Source organism: Echinops telfairi, unplaced genomic scaffold (genome assembly GCF_000313985.2).
Source record: "Echinops telfairi isolate 266 unplaced genomic scaffold, ASM31398v2 ScPeMD7_7469;HRSCAF=8507_1, whole genome shotgun sequence".
Classification (NCBI taxonomy): domain Eukaryota; kingdom Metazoa; phylum Chordata; class Mammalia; order Afrosoricida; family Tenrecidae; genus Echinops; species Echinops telfairi.
This window is the reverse complement of record NW_022111373.1, coordinates 120,169,333-120,185,000: the sequence shown is the minus strand read 5'-3', so window position 1 is coordinate 120,185,000 and position 15,668 is coordinate 120,169,333. Positions and strand designations below refer to the sequence as shown.

The following is a 15,668-nucleotide window of genomic DNA, read 5'->3' as shown; positions in this document are numbered from 1 at the left end:
GTTTAGCTGAGCAAGGTGCTCTTGTATTAGGGGAGTGCGCATGAGGAGGCCCAATGTGGGACTTCTTTTGAAATCTGCCCCTAGCATGCCCCTCCTGCAGAACTTTGCATTTGCGTTATCCCAGGATTGGTTATATTGTTACCCACCCTTTGTCTCACTGTGGTAGCTTGCCCATTACTGTGATGCTGGAAGCTATGCCACTGATCTTTCAAATATATGAGGGGTCGACTACAGTGGACAGGTTTCAGCAGAGCTTCAAAACTAAGGCAAAGTCAAAAGAAAGGCCTAGCGTGCTACGTCCCACTGATGCCCGGTGAAAACTTTGTAGGTCACAGCAGAATAGTGTCCAGTACAGTGCTGGAAGATGCGCCCCTGGGACGAGGAAGCAGGACACAATGGGCACAACAAAACCTGTATGCACAAGGGTGGCAGAGGACCACAGTTCACAGCTGTGCTGTTCTCCGTGAGATGATACTGACTTCACAGCAACCAGCGGTGACCGCATTATGCAATTGTGCCATGTCAACACTGGCCCTGGTGGCTCAGTGGTTACTTGTTGGGCTGCGATCCCCAAGCGCGACCATTCGAAAACACCAGCTGCTCCAAGGAGAGGAAGACGGGCTTTCTACTCCCGGGAGCAGTCACAGTCTTGGAAACCCGGGGGGGCAATTCTACCCTGTCCTGCAGGGTCGCTATGAGTGGGCACTGACTCAGTGGCAGTCAGAATTGAGTTATCGTATCAACACCAGTGGCTTTGTGTCCTTGTATTGCTATTGGGTGTATCTCAAGTCCAGATTCACTCTCACTAAATGCCCTTGAGTCCATGCTGAATCTTAGTGTCCCCCCGAGCTGCCAACCACGTGGCTTGTAGCCCAGTGCATAACTGCTATGCCACCAGGGGTCCCCTCTTAGTCCAGAAGTACCTACAATCCAATTCTACTTTCTTGTAGCCACCTTAACCTGTGTGGCTCTCCCAGCGGCAGCCTCGTGGGATCTCGGTGTGAATCAGAAGAAAGGGCGTGTGTGTATGCTGTCTCCCAGGAACTGGTGGTCGATATATGAACACGTTTCTCTCTTTCTTGGCATCTTACAGACAACCCAAAGCAAAGCAGCCGAGTGCCTCTGTACATTAAAGTTCTAGACGTCAATGACAACGCTCCCGAATTTGCTGAGTTCTATGAAACCTTCGTCTGTGAAAAAGCAAAAGCAGATCAGGTGCGTTTCATACAAAAGTACGTTTTGGGATTTAGGGTACAGTGAGATTAATTAAGCTCTTCTAATAATTGGGTTGATACACAGCACTGAGAACGAGTTTTGAATTATCTATGAAGTGACTGCTCAGGGAAGTAAGACTGTAAGCAAAAACCAGGATGAATGTTTAACTTCCGTAAGAGAAAAAACAGTCTTGTAAGAACTGCCAAGTTCACAGTCTGGAGGGCTGATGCTGATTCTAAGTCAATCTTAAGTTCTCATTAAAGCAGATTAAAACAGGTTGTCGTAGCTTTTTTGGAAAAGTTTGGATTGATGAGCAGATACGATCCATTACCATACATGAAAGCAATGCATGAAAAACAATCAGACATGTAACATCAGGCACCAAGAAAAGAACATAGTTTATAAGGAGCTGTAACTCCTATTTTCACTTATGGCATAGTGGTGGATAGCCTAGGGCTATCAACCATAAGGCCAGCAGTTCAAAACCACCAGCAACTCCATAAGAGAAAGCTGAGGATTTCTACTCCTGTAAAGGTTTACAGTCTCAGAAATCTACTGGGCAGTTCTACTCTGTCTTATAAGGTCCTTATGAGCCACAATCAACTCAATAGTGAATTTTTAAATTCATATGAGGAACACCATGAGTTAAGTGTTTTACACATTTTGTAGTGCTATGGTAAAAACACTCATCTGACAACTGACAGGTTGGTGGTTGAAATCCACTAGCAGCTCAGCGGCTGAAAGCCGTGGCCATGTGCTCAAGGGAAGGTTTACAGCTTCGGAAACCCTGTAGAGCAGCTCTATTCTGTCCTGTTGGGTTGGTATGGGTGCGAGCTTCCCACCTGAAAGAGGTTCCAGTGATGGGGAAATGACGTCACCGCTCGTCTAAGTGTAGTGTACTGTTAAGGCACGTGTACGATAGGAAGCCAACGTTACTGTGATGGACACGGCCATTCTCTGTCTGATTTTTCTGAATGTGGATGCCCATGTGTACATGTGAAGACTGCACGACTCAACGGGCCGTCCACATCGTGCCTCCAGCTGGTTAAGCTGCGATGTTGTGGCTCATGATAAACAAATCCAAGCTTAGGTAGGAAAAGCCTTGGTTCCCAAAGACGGGGGAAAGGGCCTTGAGGGGGAGGAGTCTATTGTAATAGGCAGCACACTCTGGTCATGAAGGCAGCAAACATCTCAAGATTTAGGCAGAGTGTTTGGCTCTCATGGCGGTACGTGGACGCAGACCAGACGGAGGCTGGTGTGGAGACGAGTGAAAGGGGCGTGAGGCCGTGTAGTGACTGAGAGCGTGTTTCCCTTGAGGCCACCCCTTATGACAGGGGAGTGGGGTGACTCAAGCCGAGGGTGGGCCAAATGCAAAGACCTGGGGAAGGAGAAACATTTACCCGCGTTTACTTAACAAGCACTTTGTTTCTGACCGATCCATGGAGTCGAGCATTTTGGTTAATCATTTATGAGACCGAGAATGGGCATTTTCAATGGGCTATATTTGGCTTTGTCACAGGGGAACAAGGGGGCATATCACTTAAGCCGTTGGGGGAAGGGTGGCTCTTGACCACAGGATTTTCCTAACTCAAAGGATGGCGAGATTTTTTTGAAGGTTGCTCTTTCCAAGATCTCAAAGTTCGGGTAAAATTCAGAGCTGTCAATCATCAGGTCAAGCATCTGCCACCCCACAAAAGGGTTTCACAATTGGTTGGGGTTGCGGGGGTGGGGGGTGTTGCCCACTCCCTGGAGAACATTGGGCAATGTCTACAGACATCCTTGATGGTCACAACTGGTATCTCGTGGGGGAGAGGGCAGATTGGCTGCTCCGCATCCTTCAATGGGCCAGACAGGACTATCCCCTGCTCTGGAACTTCCTAACCCATGGCTTCCTGGAAGAAAGCGTGTTCGTTGGAAAGGTCATTTTTTAAATCATGAGTTCCATTGTATTTGTTGTTGTTAAGGTTGTTGTTGTTTTTTTAAGCCCATCAAAACCCATTACCATCAAGTCAGTCCAAATTCATCTTGACCCTCTCTAGGGTCTCAGCCAACCTCACTTTTCTCCCTAGGAGTGGGGGGTGGGTTTGAATCGCTGATCTTGCCGTTAGCAGCCCAGTGCCAGCCTCACAGCCCCACCGGGGGCTTCCTTTATTTTTGAGTCAGGTATGATTTTTTTTTCCAATCAAAATGAAAAATCATTAATCAAGCAATTTACTGCCGAACTGAAGAGATGCTTTGGAGTTAGCAAAAATTATACAGTTGCTTTACGGTTGCCTTTCAGCTGATTCAGACCCTCCGCGCCGTGGACAAGGACGACCCTTACAGTGGGCACCAGTTCTCCTTCTCTTTGGCGCCGGAAGCAGCCAGCGGCTCCAACTTCACCATCCAAGACAACAAAGGTACAGGAGCACCAGGAGCATCCTCTGTTACCTCCCTATCCCAGTTGGCTCAAGACACACCCCAGGCCCCCACCTCCATTCACCACTTTGCTCTCTGGTTCCAGATAACACCGCGGGAATCCTAACGCGGAAAAATGGCTACAACAGACAAGAGATGAACATCTACCTCCTGCCAGTGGTCATTTCGGACAACGACTACCCAGTCCAAAGCAGCACTGGCACGGTGACTGTCCGGGTCTGTGCATGTGACCCCCATGGGAACATGCAGTCCTGCCACGCGGAGGCCCTCATCCACCCCACGGGGCTGAGCACTGGGGCGCTGGTTGCCATTCTTCTCTGCATCGTGACCCTTCTAGGTAAACTGCTCCTCCCCACGTCCCATCTCCCCATGGTGAGGGGCACACACTCTAGATTTGCTCGTCTCCCCAGTAAGGCAGACAGCCTGAGCTAGGGGAGTAGAGTTACCTGCCGAGACGCTTCTGTTGTTCGACCCTGAATTCATTTCGGCTTGAGAGGGCTTTGGAGAGGGAACTGCCGTGAAACGTGCCCTGTGGCTTTGTCATCGGGGGAATCCTGCCTCCCAAGGAATGTCTGGTGTCTCAGAATTCTTGAGGAATCTCGGAGGGGGTTTGAAGACAGCATAAATAAGCCCTTTTGGGTTTCGAGTATTGTTGATTGTTTAATCTGGTGAAAAAACTGTGCCCTTTTAACGAGTGGAAGTCATTGAGCGTGGATATCTGGTGAAAGTTCTTCGCACGAAGCCCGCGTTACAGCTTCACGAAAAGCAGGACCAGAGGGGTGTGATAGCTTTTTCCCTTCTCATCCAGGAGGGGGGAAAAGTTCTTTCATTTTCTTGAACTCTGAAATTTTATTTTGACCTCCCCATCAAAACAAATGCCTTTTGAGGTCTCTGGAGGCCAGGGACATAATGTCTATTATTTCTTGGCTTCAGGTAATAAATAATATTGGGGATGAAAGAAAGAAATCTGAGACCCCAAATAAATGAGTGTGGGGGTGGGAGGGAACGGAGAGTCTAGTGATGATTCAAATAACATTTTTACTCTCAACCAACTCAGTAAGCACCCACCCAAGTTGAGCTCAACTGGCTGGCTCTAGTCCCTGGCCGCTTTGTGAACGAAGGAATCAACTGTTAGTTAAAGCGCCCCTTCCCCTATAGATAAAAGACAATGTTGAAAAGCTTACCCACATGAGGGGGAGGGGAAAGGAGGGGAGAGTAAGGAGTCAGAGTGAATCTGAATTGCACAGGAGCCAGACAACGCTTTCAAAGCGAGTATCTAGCAGCTTTGAGAAGGCTGAGGGCCCATGTTTCTGCAAGGAGAGGCTGCTTAGGAGCTTTGCGGTCCAGATCAACTTGGCTAATTATCACAGAAGGCTGGGAACTCAACGGCAGAGCTGTGATTCTCTTTGTCAGCTAAGATTTGGGGAGAGTATTTTAAGATATGGGGATAAATAAAAAGTGACAGCATTTGCAATGGTGTGAGTCTGGAAAGATCGTCTTGGAAAAGGAGACTATGAACGTTCTCGGTGTTCAAAAAGGTTACCTTTTTAGAAGGTGGTATTTTTAGGAGTCCTGCATGGGCCAGTGTGTGCTGTGGGCTCTTGTTCTGTCCGGGGAAGGGGAGCCAATGCTCACCGGCTAGAGACAATCTCTACCTTCCTTTGCTCTCTACCCATCTCACTTTCTTCTTGTTTTGTGTTTTCTAACTAGCTCCTTTCATCATCTGCCCTTGTCATTTCCTTCCTCCAATGTGTTGGCTGTCTCTGAGTGGCTCCTAATTTGCCTCTCAGCCTCCCACACTTAGTCGAGTCTCATCTAATTCTGCACGTAATAATGAGGGAAGCGGGATTCAATGGTGGGAGACTGGCACTGCAGACTGGCCGCTCTGTCTAGTCCACAGTCTGTTTTTACAACAAGCCGTTTGCACTTCATGCTGGGAACGCTCCGGTGAGCATTCACCTGTGTCTGAATTGAGAACCCTGTGGCTCCAAGATAGGATGCCGAATCAGAAAGTCACACGAATCCCAAGGCTGCGTCTTCGCCTGACTCCGGCTGAGTGCTTCAGGGCTCCTTCCTTTGTGAGCCTGTGGCTAGAGGAGAGCCCAAACTCACAACAGGATTGTTGAGGGATGCGGAGGCAAGCTGGAAAACTTTCCAGAAAAGCAGAGCCACATCATATGGAAGGAAAGCTGGAGTCGAGAAAGGGAATCATATGGCATCTGGTATTTTACAAAAATAAGACAACAGTTAAAACCACTGCTACATCTCATGTCTCTGCGGTGCTTGAGAGTTTACAAAACTCTCACATTTGTAAGCTCATCCTTTACAACAACACTTGGCTTAGAAAAGCCAGATCATTTAACAAAAGTCTTTTGATCCAAAGTGTCCTGCTGTCTTCTAGTTAATTGTATGGGCTTTGAGGACTCCCCACCCCACCCCCCTCTAAAACCACAGGTAATGCCATGGAACCTTACTGCTGCCCTCTAGCACCAAGGGCCAGGGGGAAAGGAACATGGGCCCCCGAGACTGCTACTCTTTATAGGAGTACAAAGCTCCACCCCTCATGAGAGCATTGTTGAGCATATCACAGAATGTTCTTTTCCCCACGTGCTTAGCAATAATGTTTTCTATTTTTAAGAGTTAGCATTGAAAACAATCTCCTGTTCAGATGTTCATGGGGCCAAATAAGAAGTGAGACAGGCAATTTTAGCTGTGGGGGAATTAGGCAGTGGATAAATGCCTTGACTTATGGAATGTCCTTTCTAAACAACTGTCCTTTCAGGGATCTACTTCAGATGTGTGTGGGAAATGACTGGAACTTTAAGTTATAGGAGAATTAAGAAGTGATAAATACCTCCTGGCTCGCCTTAAATTACTGAATGAACCTGTGTACTTCAGGGTTTAGTCCTGTGAGAAGCAGTTGGTTTGAGTCTGTCTATTCTGCAAATATGTGTCAGCGATCACACTGCAAATTCAATGTGAGATCATGGAGCTCCCTCTGCCCAGAAGCTTACAAAGCTCCCTGGTACCCCAAGTCCTCAGCAGCAGCATAGTCTCTCAGCTGTTCCTCAAACACCTTGGCACACTCCCACCCAAGGTTACCTCTAGCTCTTTCCTCTGCCTGGCACAGGTCTTTGCCAGTTGGTTGTTTGATAAATTCTTAAGTCTTTGCCCACCTGTGGCTTCTTCCATGATACAGCTGGCTGCTGTCCTCAGACATGCACAGAGCCCAAACAGACCCAGAAACCCTCCCCATCCTTCTCATTCTGCCCTGCCTCTCCTTGTTACATACCATCTATTATCTTCAAGGATTTGCTTAATTATTAAGTGTTAATAAAATATACTTATGTTTACTTGCTGTCTCCATACCCCTGATTCTTTTAGAGCAGGGCTTTTTATCTTCCATTTCATTATTGATCATGCTTAAGACCGTATGAGCCACAGAACCAAAGCTCCCTGTCATGGAATCCATTCTGACACTGGAGGACAGGCTAGAACTGCCCCATGGGTTCCCGAGACTGCAACTCTCTACAGGAGTAGAAAGCCTCGCTGTTCTCCCTCAAATAATTGCTACCCTCTTGGTTAGCAGCCCAATGAGTAACCACTGTGCCACCATAGCTCCTTGTTTATGACCCATAGAGTAGGCACTAACGAGCTATGGATGGATGGATGGATGGATGGATGGATGGATGGATGGATGGATGGATGGATATGCTGAATAAAAGTCACAAATGGAGCATCAGAAAACTGTGGCCCAAAAAAGTATACAATTACACAAAAGCACTCTTGAAAATGGAAATTTGTACAATCTCTGGAAATATGTTATAACCCAAACATTCATCCTTGGAAGCAGAGTTAATAGTGCCATGAAAAATAATCAAACTTGAGAACTGATTTAGAAAACTCATTCTTATAATTTTGTTTCTCTAGAACCACTCCTGGTACCAATTGTTGAGGGCCGAGTTCTCTAAAGAGAGAAAACCAGAGACACTCATATATATGTAGACAGAAATACATATTAATAAAATTGTTCACACAGTTGTAGAACCAGGTCAGTCCTAGTTCAAGAAACATCCTAGTCTGTGGATCAGGTGTTCGACTGGAGGCTTCTCCTGACTTAAGTAGCTTCAGGGACTGATAGAGCCAAATTCAGTAGAAAGACCATAAAGTAGTGACTAAAAAGGCAAAATGAATTCAAGGTCAGCAGGACAGGCTTATTTATGACTAGAGAAACTAATTTGCCCAAGGTTGGTAAGTCAGACAGCAGGCCACAGATGGCTTCCCAGGGTCAGGAAGGGATATGGCAGATCACTAGCTCAAGTCCAAAGAACCAACTTGTTGTTAAGTCAGATATAGGCTCAAGACCCAGCAAATAAACAAGCAAGTTTCCCCACAACATCTTATTAAACCATACCCCCAAGGAACTTCTTGTTGAATTATATCGAGTTATAAGGGGTGGCATTCTACCATAATCTTCTTAAATTGGCTGCTCATAGCAGATCACATTTGGGGGCTGTGATAATTCTAAACCACCAAATTGACACAAAACTTATTACACATGGGAATTAAAATAAGAGCTTTAAATCAGACAAATTAAGATTTGATAACATTTCTACTTTTGAATTTCTTGTCCATGTGACCTCACTAATCCTCAATTTTTTTCTTATGTAAAATGGAATTATAGTAATGCTACCAACTTTGTAGGGCTGTTGTTGTAGTTGTTAGGTCCTGTCAAGGCAGTACTGACTCATAACAATCCTCTGCACAACAAAATGAATTGCTATTATGCTTCAGCCCATTATTGCAGCCACTGTGTCAGTCCATCTCCTTTCCAGTGTATATGCTGTTCATATTATTTGCTTATCAGACAGTTTGGAAAAGTATGGTGATACAACCCTGACACACACCTTTCCTGGTGTAAGTCCTGCAGTCTTCCCTTGTTCAGTTCCAACTACTGCCTCTTGGCCTATGTAGCAGTTGTACAGGTTCCTTACAACCAGTAAAGTGTTCTAGAATTTCCATTCTTTGCCATGCTGTCCTTAGCTTGTTATAATCAATAAAACACAAGTAAATATTTTTCTTGTATTCTTTGCTTTCAGCTACGATCCATCTCTTGTCAGCACTTATATCACTCATTCCACGTCCTCTTCTGATCCAACTTGAATTTCTAGCAGCTCCTGATTGATACACTGCTACAACTGCTGTTGAATGATCTTCGGCAAAATTGCATTATCTTGTGATATTACTGATAATGTTGGATAATTCCTGAAATCTATTGGGTCACCTTTCATTAGAATGGGCACAAATGTGGTTATCTTCCAGAAGGTTGGCCGGGGAGGTGTCTTCCAAATTTCTTAGCATAAACCAGTGATTTCTTTCAGTGCCACATTAGGTTGCTGAAACATTCGGTTGTTGTTCTGTCAATTCCTACTGTTGTTGTTAGGTGCCGTCACGGCGGCTCTGACCCAGACCCACCCGATGCACGACAGAACGAAATGCTGCACAGCCCTGCACTACCCTCACAATTCGTCCTTTGCCTGAGACCATTGCTGTGTAAATCCATCTCCAGCAGGGCCTTCCTCTTCTTCACTGCCTCTGCACATTGCTAAACATAGCGTCCTTCTCCAAGGACTGGTCTCTCCTGACAATATGTCCAAAGTATTTAAGATAAAGTTTTGCCATCCTTGCCCCCATAAGGAGCAATCTGTCCTTACTTCTTCCTTAGCAGATTGGCTTGTCCTTTTAATAGTCAATGATGTTTCTTCTCTAGCACCACAATTCAAATGCATCAATTCTTGTACGGTCTTCCTTATTCAATATCCAACTTTCGCATGCATATGGTGCAATGGCGAATACCATGGCTTGAGTCAGGCATACCTTATCTCTCAGAGAAACACCCTTGCTCTGCAGTACTCTAAAGACATCTTGTGCAGCACATTTGCCTAAGGCAACATGTCTTTGATCTCTAAACTGCTGTTTCCATGAGCAGATTGTGGCTCCACGTAAGACAAAAATCCTTGACAACATCAACCTTTTTCTACATTTATCATGATGCTACCTATTGGTCCACTTGTGAGGATTTGGGCCTTCCTTCTATTGAGCTGTTATTCATACTGAAGGCTACAATCCTTGATCTTTATCAGCAAGTGCTTCAATTCTTCTTCACAAGCAAAGTTGTGTCATGTGCATACCATAGGTTGTTGATTGCCTTCCTCCAACCCTAATGCCACACTCTTATTCAGATAATCCAGCATCTCTGATGATTTGTTCAGTGTATAGATTGGTGAGAGGATACAACCCTGACACACTCCTGTCCTGATTTAAACCATGCAGTATGCCTTTGTTCTGTCTGCACAACAGCCTCCTGAGTCATGTACAAGTTCCGAATGAACACAATGAAGTGTTCTGGAATTCCCATTCTTCTCAAGGTCATCCACAGTTTATTATGGTCCACACAGTTGAATGCCTTGATATAGTCAATGAAACACAAGTAAACATCTTTCTGGCATTCTCCTTGATATATCTGACATCACAAATTATATCCCTTGTTCCACTTGCTCTTCTGAATCCAGCCTGAACTTCTGAAACCTTCTTGTCAATGTACTGCTGCAACTGTTGTTGGATGATTTTAAGCAAAATTTGACTTGTGTGTGATGTCAATGATATTGTTCTAGAATGTGAACATTCTGTTGGGTCGCCTTTCTTTGGAAAGGGCACAAATATGGATCTCTTCTGGTCAGTTGTCCAGGTAACTGCCTTCCAAATGTCCTGGCGTAGACGAGTGAGTGCTTCCAGTGCTTCTTCAGCTTGCTGATGTTCCATCAATTCCTGGAACCTTGTTTTGGGCTAGTACATTCAGTGCAGTTTGAACTTCTTCCTCAGCATCATTGATTCTTGCTTATCTGCAACCTCCTGAAATGGTGCACTGTGGACTAGTTCTTTTTTCACAGTGACTTTGTGTATCCTATCCATCTTCTCTTGATGCTTCCTGCATCATTCAATATTTTCCCTAAAGAATTTTTCAAGATTGTCATTCAAGGCCTGAATTTTTCCTTGAGTTATTTTAGTTTAAGATTTGCTACGTGTGTTCATCCCTTTTGGTTTTCTAATTCTAGGTCCTTGCACTTTTCGTTATATTTGGCTTTATCTTCTTGAGATGCTCTTTGACATTTTCTACTCAGCTCTTGGATTTCATCCTCTGCCTTTGCCACTCCACGATTAATAACTCATTTAGAGTCTCTTCTGACATCCACTTTGATCTTTCCTGTCTTTTTAATGACATTTTGCTTCTTCATGTATGATGGTCTTGATGTCCTCCCACAGTTCATCAAGCCTTCTGTCATTAGTGTTCAATGCATCAAATCTGTTCTCTTGATGTTCTCAAAATTCAGATGGGATAGACTCAAGGTTGTATTTTGGCTCAAGTGGACTTGTTTTAATTTGCTTCGGCTTTATCTGGAACTAACATCTGAGCAATTGATCGTCTGTTTCAGTCGGCCCCTTCTCTGGTTTTAGGTGCTGATATTGTGCTTCTCCATCGTGTCTTCCCAAAGACATAGTCAGCTTGATTCGTGTGTATACCATCTAGCAAATTCCACACATGCCATTTACATTGTTGGACAAAGGTATTTACAGTGAAAAATTCATTGGTCGTACAAAATTCTATCATTCTATCTCCTGTCCCATCTCTACCATTAAAACCACGTTTTCTGGCTACAGTTCCTTTCTCCTTATTACCAATTTTCAATCATTATCAGTGCATCTGGGTTGCATGTTTAATCAGTTTCAAACTGAAAAAGCTGATAGACGTCTTCAATGTCTTCATCACTCGTTTTAGTGGTTGGTGTGTACATTTGAATAATAGTTGAATTAGCTGGCCTTGCTTTTAGCACAGAGAGTTTATCTTATCACATACAGCATTGTACTTCAGCACAGATGTGGAGATATCCTTTGTGACAATGACTGTCACACCATTCCTCCTGAATTCATCGTTCCCAGCATGCCTCGTAAACCATATAATTGTCTCATGCAAGATAGCTAATACTTATGTGCTAATAAAATTTCTTTTTAAAAAAAGGTAATACCAGTCCATTTAATTTCAGTAATACTTAAAATATGGATCTTTATGGTTCCATTTCAATTTTTACTTCAAGTTTTCCTATAGTCATATGTTGTACATTCCGTGTTGAGATTATTAATGGATGTTTGCAGTGGTTTCTTCTCATTTTGAGTCATTCCCCCTCAGCAAATGGAGGCCCCCAAAGCCGTACTCCATCTACATCCTTACAGTCTCTAATATGAGAAGGCAACTTCTCCTTAGTCATATTTTGAGTTTCTTCCAACATGGGAATCTTCTGTCTCACAATACACACAATACAATATTCCTCTGCTATTCACACCGCTTTCAGTGGCTAATCCCTCAGAAGTGGACAGAATGTTTCTTCCTAGTCTGTCCTTAGTCTGGAAGCTCCATTGAAACCTGTCCAAGTTGGGTGAGCGTACTGATAATTTTCAGACCAGATTCAGAAGAGGACATGGAAAAGGGATATCATTGCTGAAGTCAGAAGGATCCTGGATCAACACAGAGAATACCAGAAAGATATTTACTTGTGCTCCGTTAACTCTGCAACAGCATTCGACTCTGTGGGTCATAACAAACTATGGATAACCTTGAGAAGTCTGGGAACTCCAGAACATTTCATGGTGCCCATGTGCATCCTGTACATGGATCGAGTAGTGAGAACAGAACAAGGAAATACTGCATGGTTTAGAATATAAAAAGGTGTGTCAGGATTGTAGCCGGTCCTCTTACTTATTCAATCTGTATGCTGAACAAATAGCCAGAGACACTGGATTATATGAAGAAGATCGTATCCGGATTGAGGGATTTTATTAGCAACTTGTGATGCAGATGACACAACCTAGCTTGCTGAAAGTGTGATGGATTTGAAGCTGATAAGAATCAAGGATTGCAGCCTTCAGTATGGATTACAACTCAATGTAAAGACGACCAACATCCTCACAACTGGACCAATGATAACATCGTGATAAACTAAGAAAGGATTGAAGTCATCAAAGATTTCATCTTGCTTGGATCCACAATTAATGCTCATGGAAGCATCGGTCAAGGAGTCAAAAGATGCATTGCATTCCTTAAATCTGCACAGGGTGTCTTTAAAGTGTGGGAAAGTAACGGTGTTACTTTGAGGGTGTGCCTCACCCAAACCATGGTATTTCCCATTGCCTAATATACATAGGAAAGAATTGTTGTAGTTGTTGTTCCTGCCAGGTGCCTGCGACTCCTAGTGACCTTGTATACAACAGAACAAAACGCTGCCTGGTCCACATCATCCCCACAATTGTTGCTGTGTTTGCGCCCATTGGTGGTACCCACTGCTTCCATCCATCTCATCAAGGGTCCCCCTTCTTTTGGCTCCCCCCGACTTGATGTCCTTTTGCAGGGACTGTTCTCTCCTGATTATCTATGCAGAGCCATCCTTACTTCTAAGGAGCACTCTAACTATACATCCTCTAAGACAAGCGGGTAGCTTTGAAGAAATGGCAATATAGCCTACGGAGCCGATAGCCGCAGATGGAAGCTATGTGGTAAAGCATTAGCATCACATTTTGATACTTTTCTTTCATAAAGGTTTCCATGCTTCTGTAGCAATGCATTTCAATTGTGCTTCTTAGATGCAAATTGCAATCATTCATTTTCTGGGCTCCTAGAATTGGGCCTTGTCCTGGGTGAGATAGTAAAGGAATACCACGGGCCCTTCCTGAGATAAACTTCTCTGGACAAACCTACTTACTGTGGATGGTGGTTGGCTAAGATCTATCTCGTTTTTATTTTCGTATCCACCTGCTACTTTGTACCAAGCGGAAAACACACACACACACACACACACACACACACACACACATCAGGACCCACTTAGGGGCAATTCTGGCTTTCCCTCTCTATGAGTTAGGACCAATCATCCAAAGCGAGGTCATTCTGAGTCCCAAGTTTGGAAACGGAGCCCTAGACCCTTCCATTTTTCTGCTTGACTTCGACAAGTAAATTGGTGTGCCTAGGCTCACGTGGGCCCTGCAGCTGGGCTAGACTCCAAGTGCATAGTAGCTTCCCGAGTTCTAACTGGGTCTGTCCCGGCTGTGACCTGTAGTGATATTTCTGAAGACCGCAGAAAGGGATGCAAGCGTTCACATCTCTACTTTGGGTTTTCAACTAGCTTTACACTTTTCAAAGAAGGCAGCATGCGAGAGTTATTTTGGTGACGGAGCGATGCAAACCTTTCCACACGTTTCCCCAGGTGCCAGCCTCGGCCCAATCGCCAGCAGTTTAGGTGTTCAGCATAATTTGCACCCTCGGTGCAGTACGCACTCCCAGTGCCAGCTTGTTCGTGTTTTGTTTTATTTTATTTTGCTTTTCTCTTTACCTTGAAACGAGTCTACCATTTCAGAGGGGGAGGGGAAACAAGGGGCGGGGTGGGGGGAGCAGAGGCGAGGGGGAGAACGACTGACAAAATGTGATAGTGTTTTATCGTTTCCTTAAAATGAAACCTTGTTACGAATATCTCCCGGCATCTCCGGGATCCTGGTTTGATCCGATGCGGGGGCAGGCGCGTCTCCCAAGGCGTCAGGACGGAGCCTGCCGTTTGCGGTGAACACGGGAGCACGTGGCTCCGGAGCTCGCCGTTTTGTGTTTCTGCCTGGCGTTCCGGGGCGCCACGTTGACTCACCTTCCCTTCCCGTTTGTGTCTGTCTGCCTCTTGCAGTGACGGTGGTGCTGTTTGTAGCTCTGCGGCGGCAGCGGAAAAAGGAGCCCTTGATCATTTCCAAGGAGGACATCCGAGACAACATCGTCAGTTACAACGACGAGGGTGGCGGGGAGGAGGACACCCAGGCCTTCGATATCGGCACCCTGCGGAACCCCGAAGCCATCGAGGACAACAAACTGCGGAGGGACATCGTGCCCGAAGCCCTCTTTCTGCCCCGACGGACTCCGGCGGCTCGCGACAACACGGACGTGCGAGACTTCATCAACCAAAGGCTCAAGGACAACGACGCGGACCCCACGGCCCCGCCCTACGACTCGCTGGCCACCTACGCCTACGAGGGCACCGGCTCGGCGGCCGCCTCGCTCAGCTCGCTGGAGTCGCTGGCCACGGACGCCGACCAGGACTACGACTACCTAAGGGACTGGGGCCCTCGCTTCAAAAAGCTGGCCGATCTGTACGGAGGGGCGGACAGTGACAAGGACTCCTAAGTGTTGCCTTTTGTGTTCTTTTCCCAGCCGACCCCCGGTCCCTGCGTGAGAAGCGGCTCCCCCGCTATTGATCCCCGGGCTGCCGTCGGGGCGCACCCACTGGTAGAGATCTTTTTCTAGTACACTTTGATGCGCTTCCAAGAGACAGATTTTTATTTTTAGTGCCCCCAGTTTGCCGAAGTTGGGGGGTGGGGAGAGGGGCCAATAGCTCCCCACGCTCGCGCGCGCCCTCGGGGGACAAGCTGAGAACCCTTGACGCCACCGGCCTGGTCTGTTTCCTCCTCCCCTGGCTGCCCTGTCCCCTTCCCAGGCCCGGGAGGGGGGGTGGGGGCGGGAAGGTGCTTTTCCGATGACACTGTCATTTCAGTAAAAGAAAGGTGATGAGAACCGTCATGACGCTGTTGCTGGCGTGTCAGCTCATGGAGAGAATGGAATAGGCGGACGTGTGCTTTCTAGACAGTAAAGCCTGTGGCAGCTGGGACCTATGTAAAGTGGGAAGCTGCCAACTTCTCCCCCCAACAGAGTGGTAGAAACCAGGGGTTACCCGGCGCCATCCCGCCATCTGGCAGTCCCTCCGAGTTCCGGCTCTCACAGGTTTTACTGTATTTGAAAGGACACGGAATCGGGAATGACTTCTGCTCATCCTGCTTGCTCTTCGGGAATTTCCCTGGCACCACCATCCACCCATGTTTTAGGACCATCGTGAGCAAACAAAGAGCCGATTTAACGGCACTGTCTAAAAACCACAGCAACACGAGTTAGTGAA

At 46.0% G+C, this 15,668-nt stretch overlaps 1 protein-coding gene across 1 annotated transcript in view; it reads left to right on the top strand.

Annotated features, from left to right (window-relative positions):
* Positions 1-14,940, top strand: part of LOC101650391 (cadherin-6) — a 79,358-nt gene extending 64,418 nt beyond the window's left edge. The window contains exons 8-11 of the mRNA XM_004698089.3: positions 1,094-1,215; positions 3,497-3,614; positions 3,719-3,970; positions 14,412-14,940. Of these exons, the coding sequence (XP_004698146.1) occupies positions 1,094-1,215; positions 3,497-3,614; positions 3,719-3,970; positions 14,412-14,902 (983 nt within the window). The 3' untranslated portion in view covers positions 14,903-14,940. The remainder of the gene's footprint in view (positions 1-1,093; positions 1,216-3,496; positions 3,615-3,718; positions 3,971-14,411) is intronic.
* Positions 14,941-15,668: the final 728 nt, after the last annotated feature.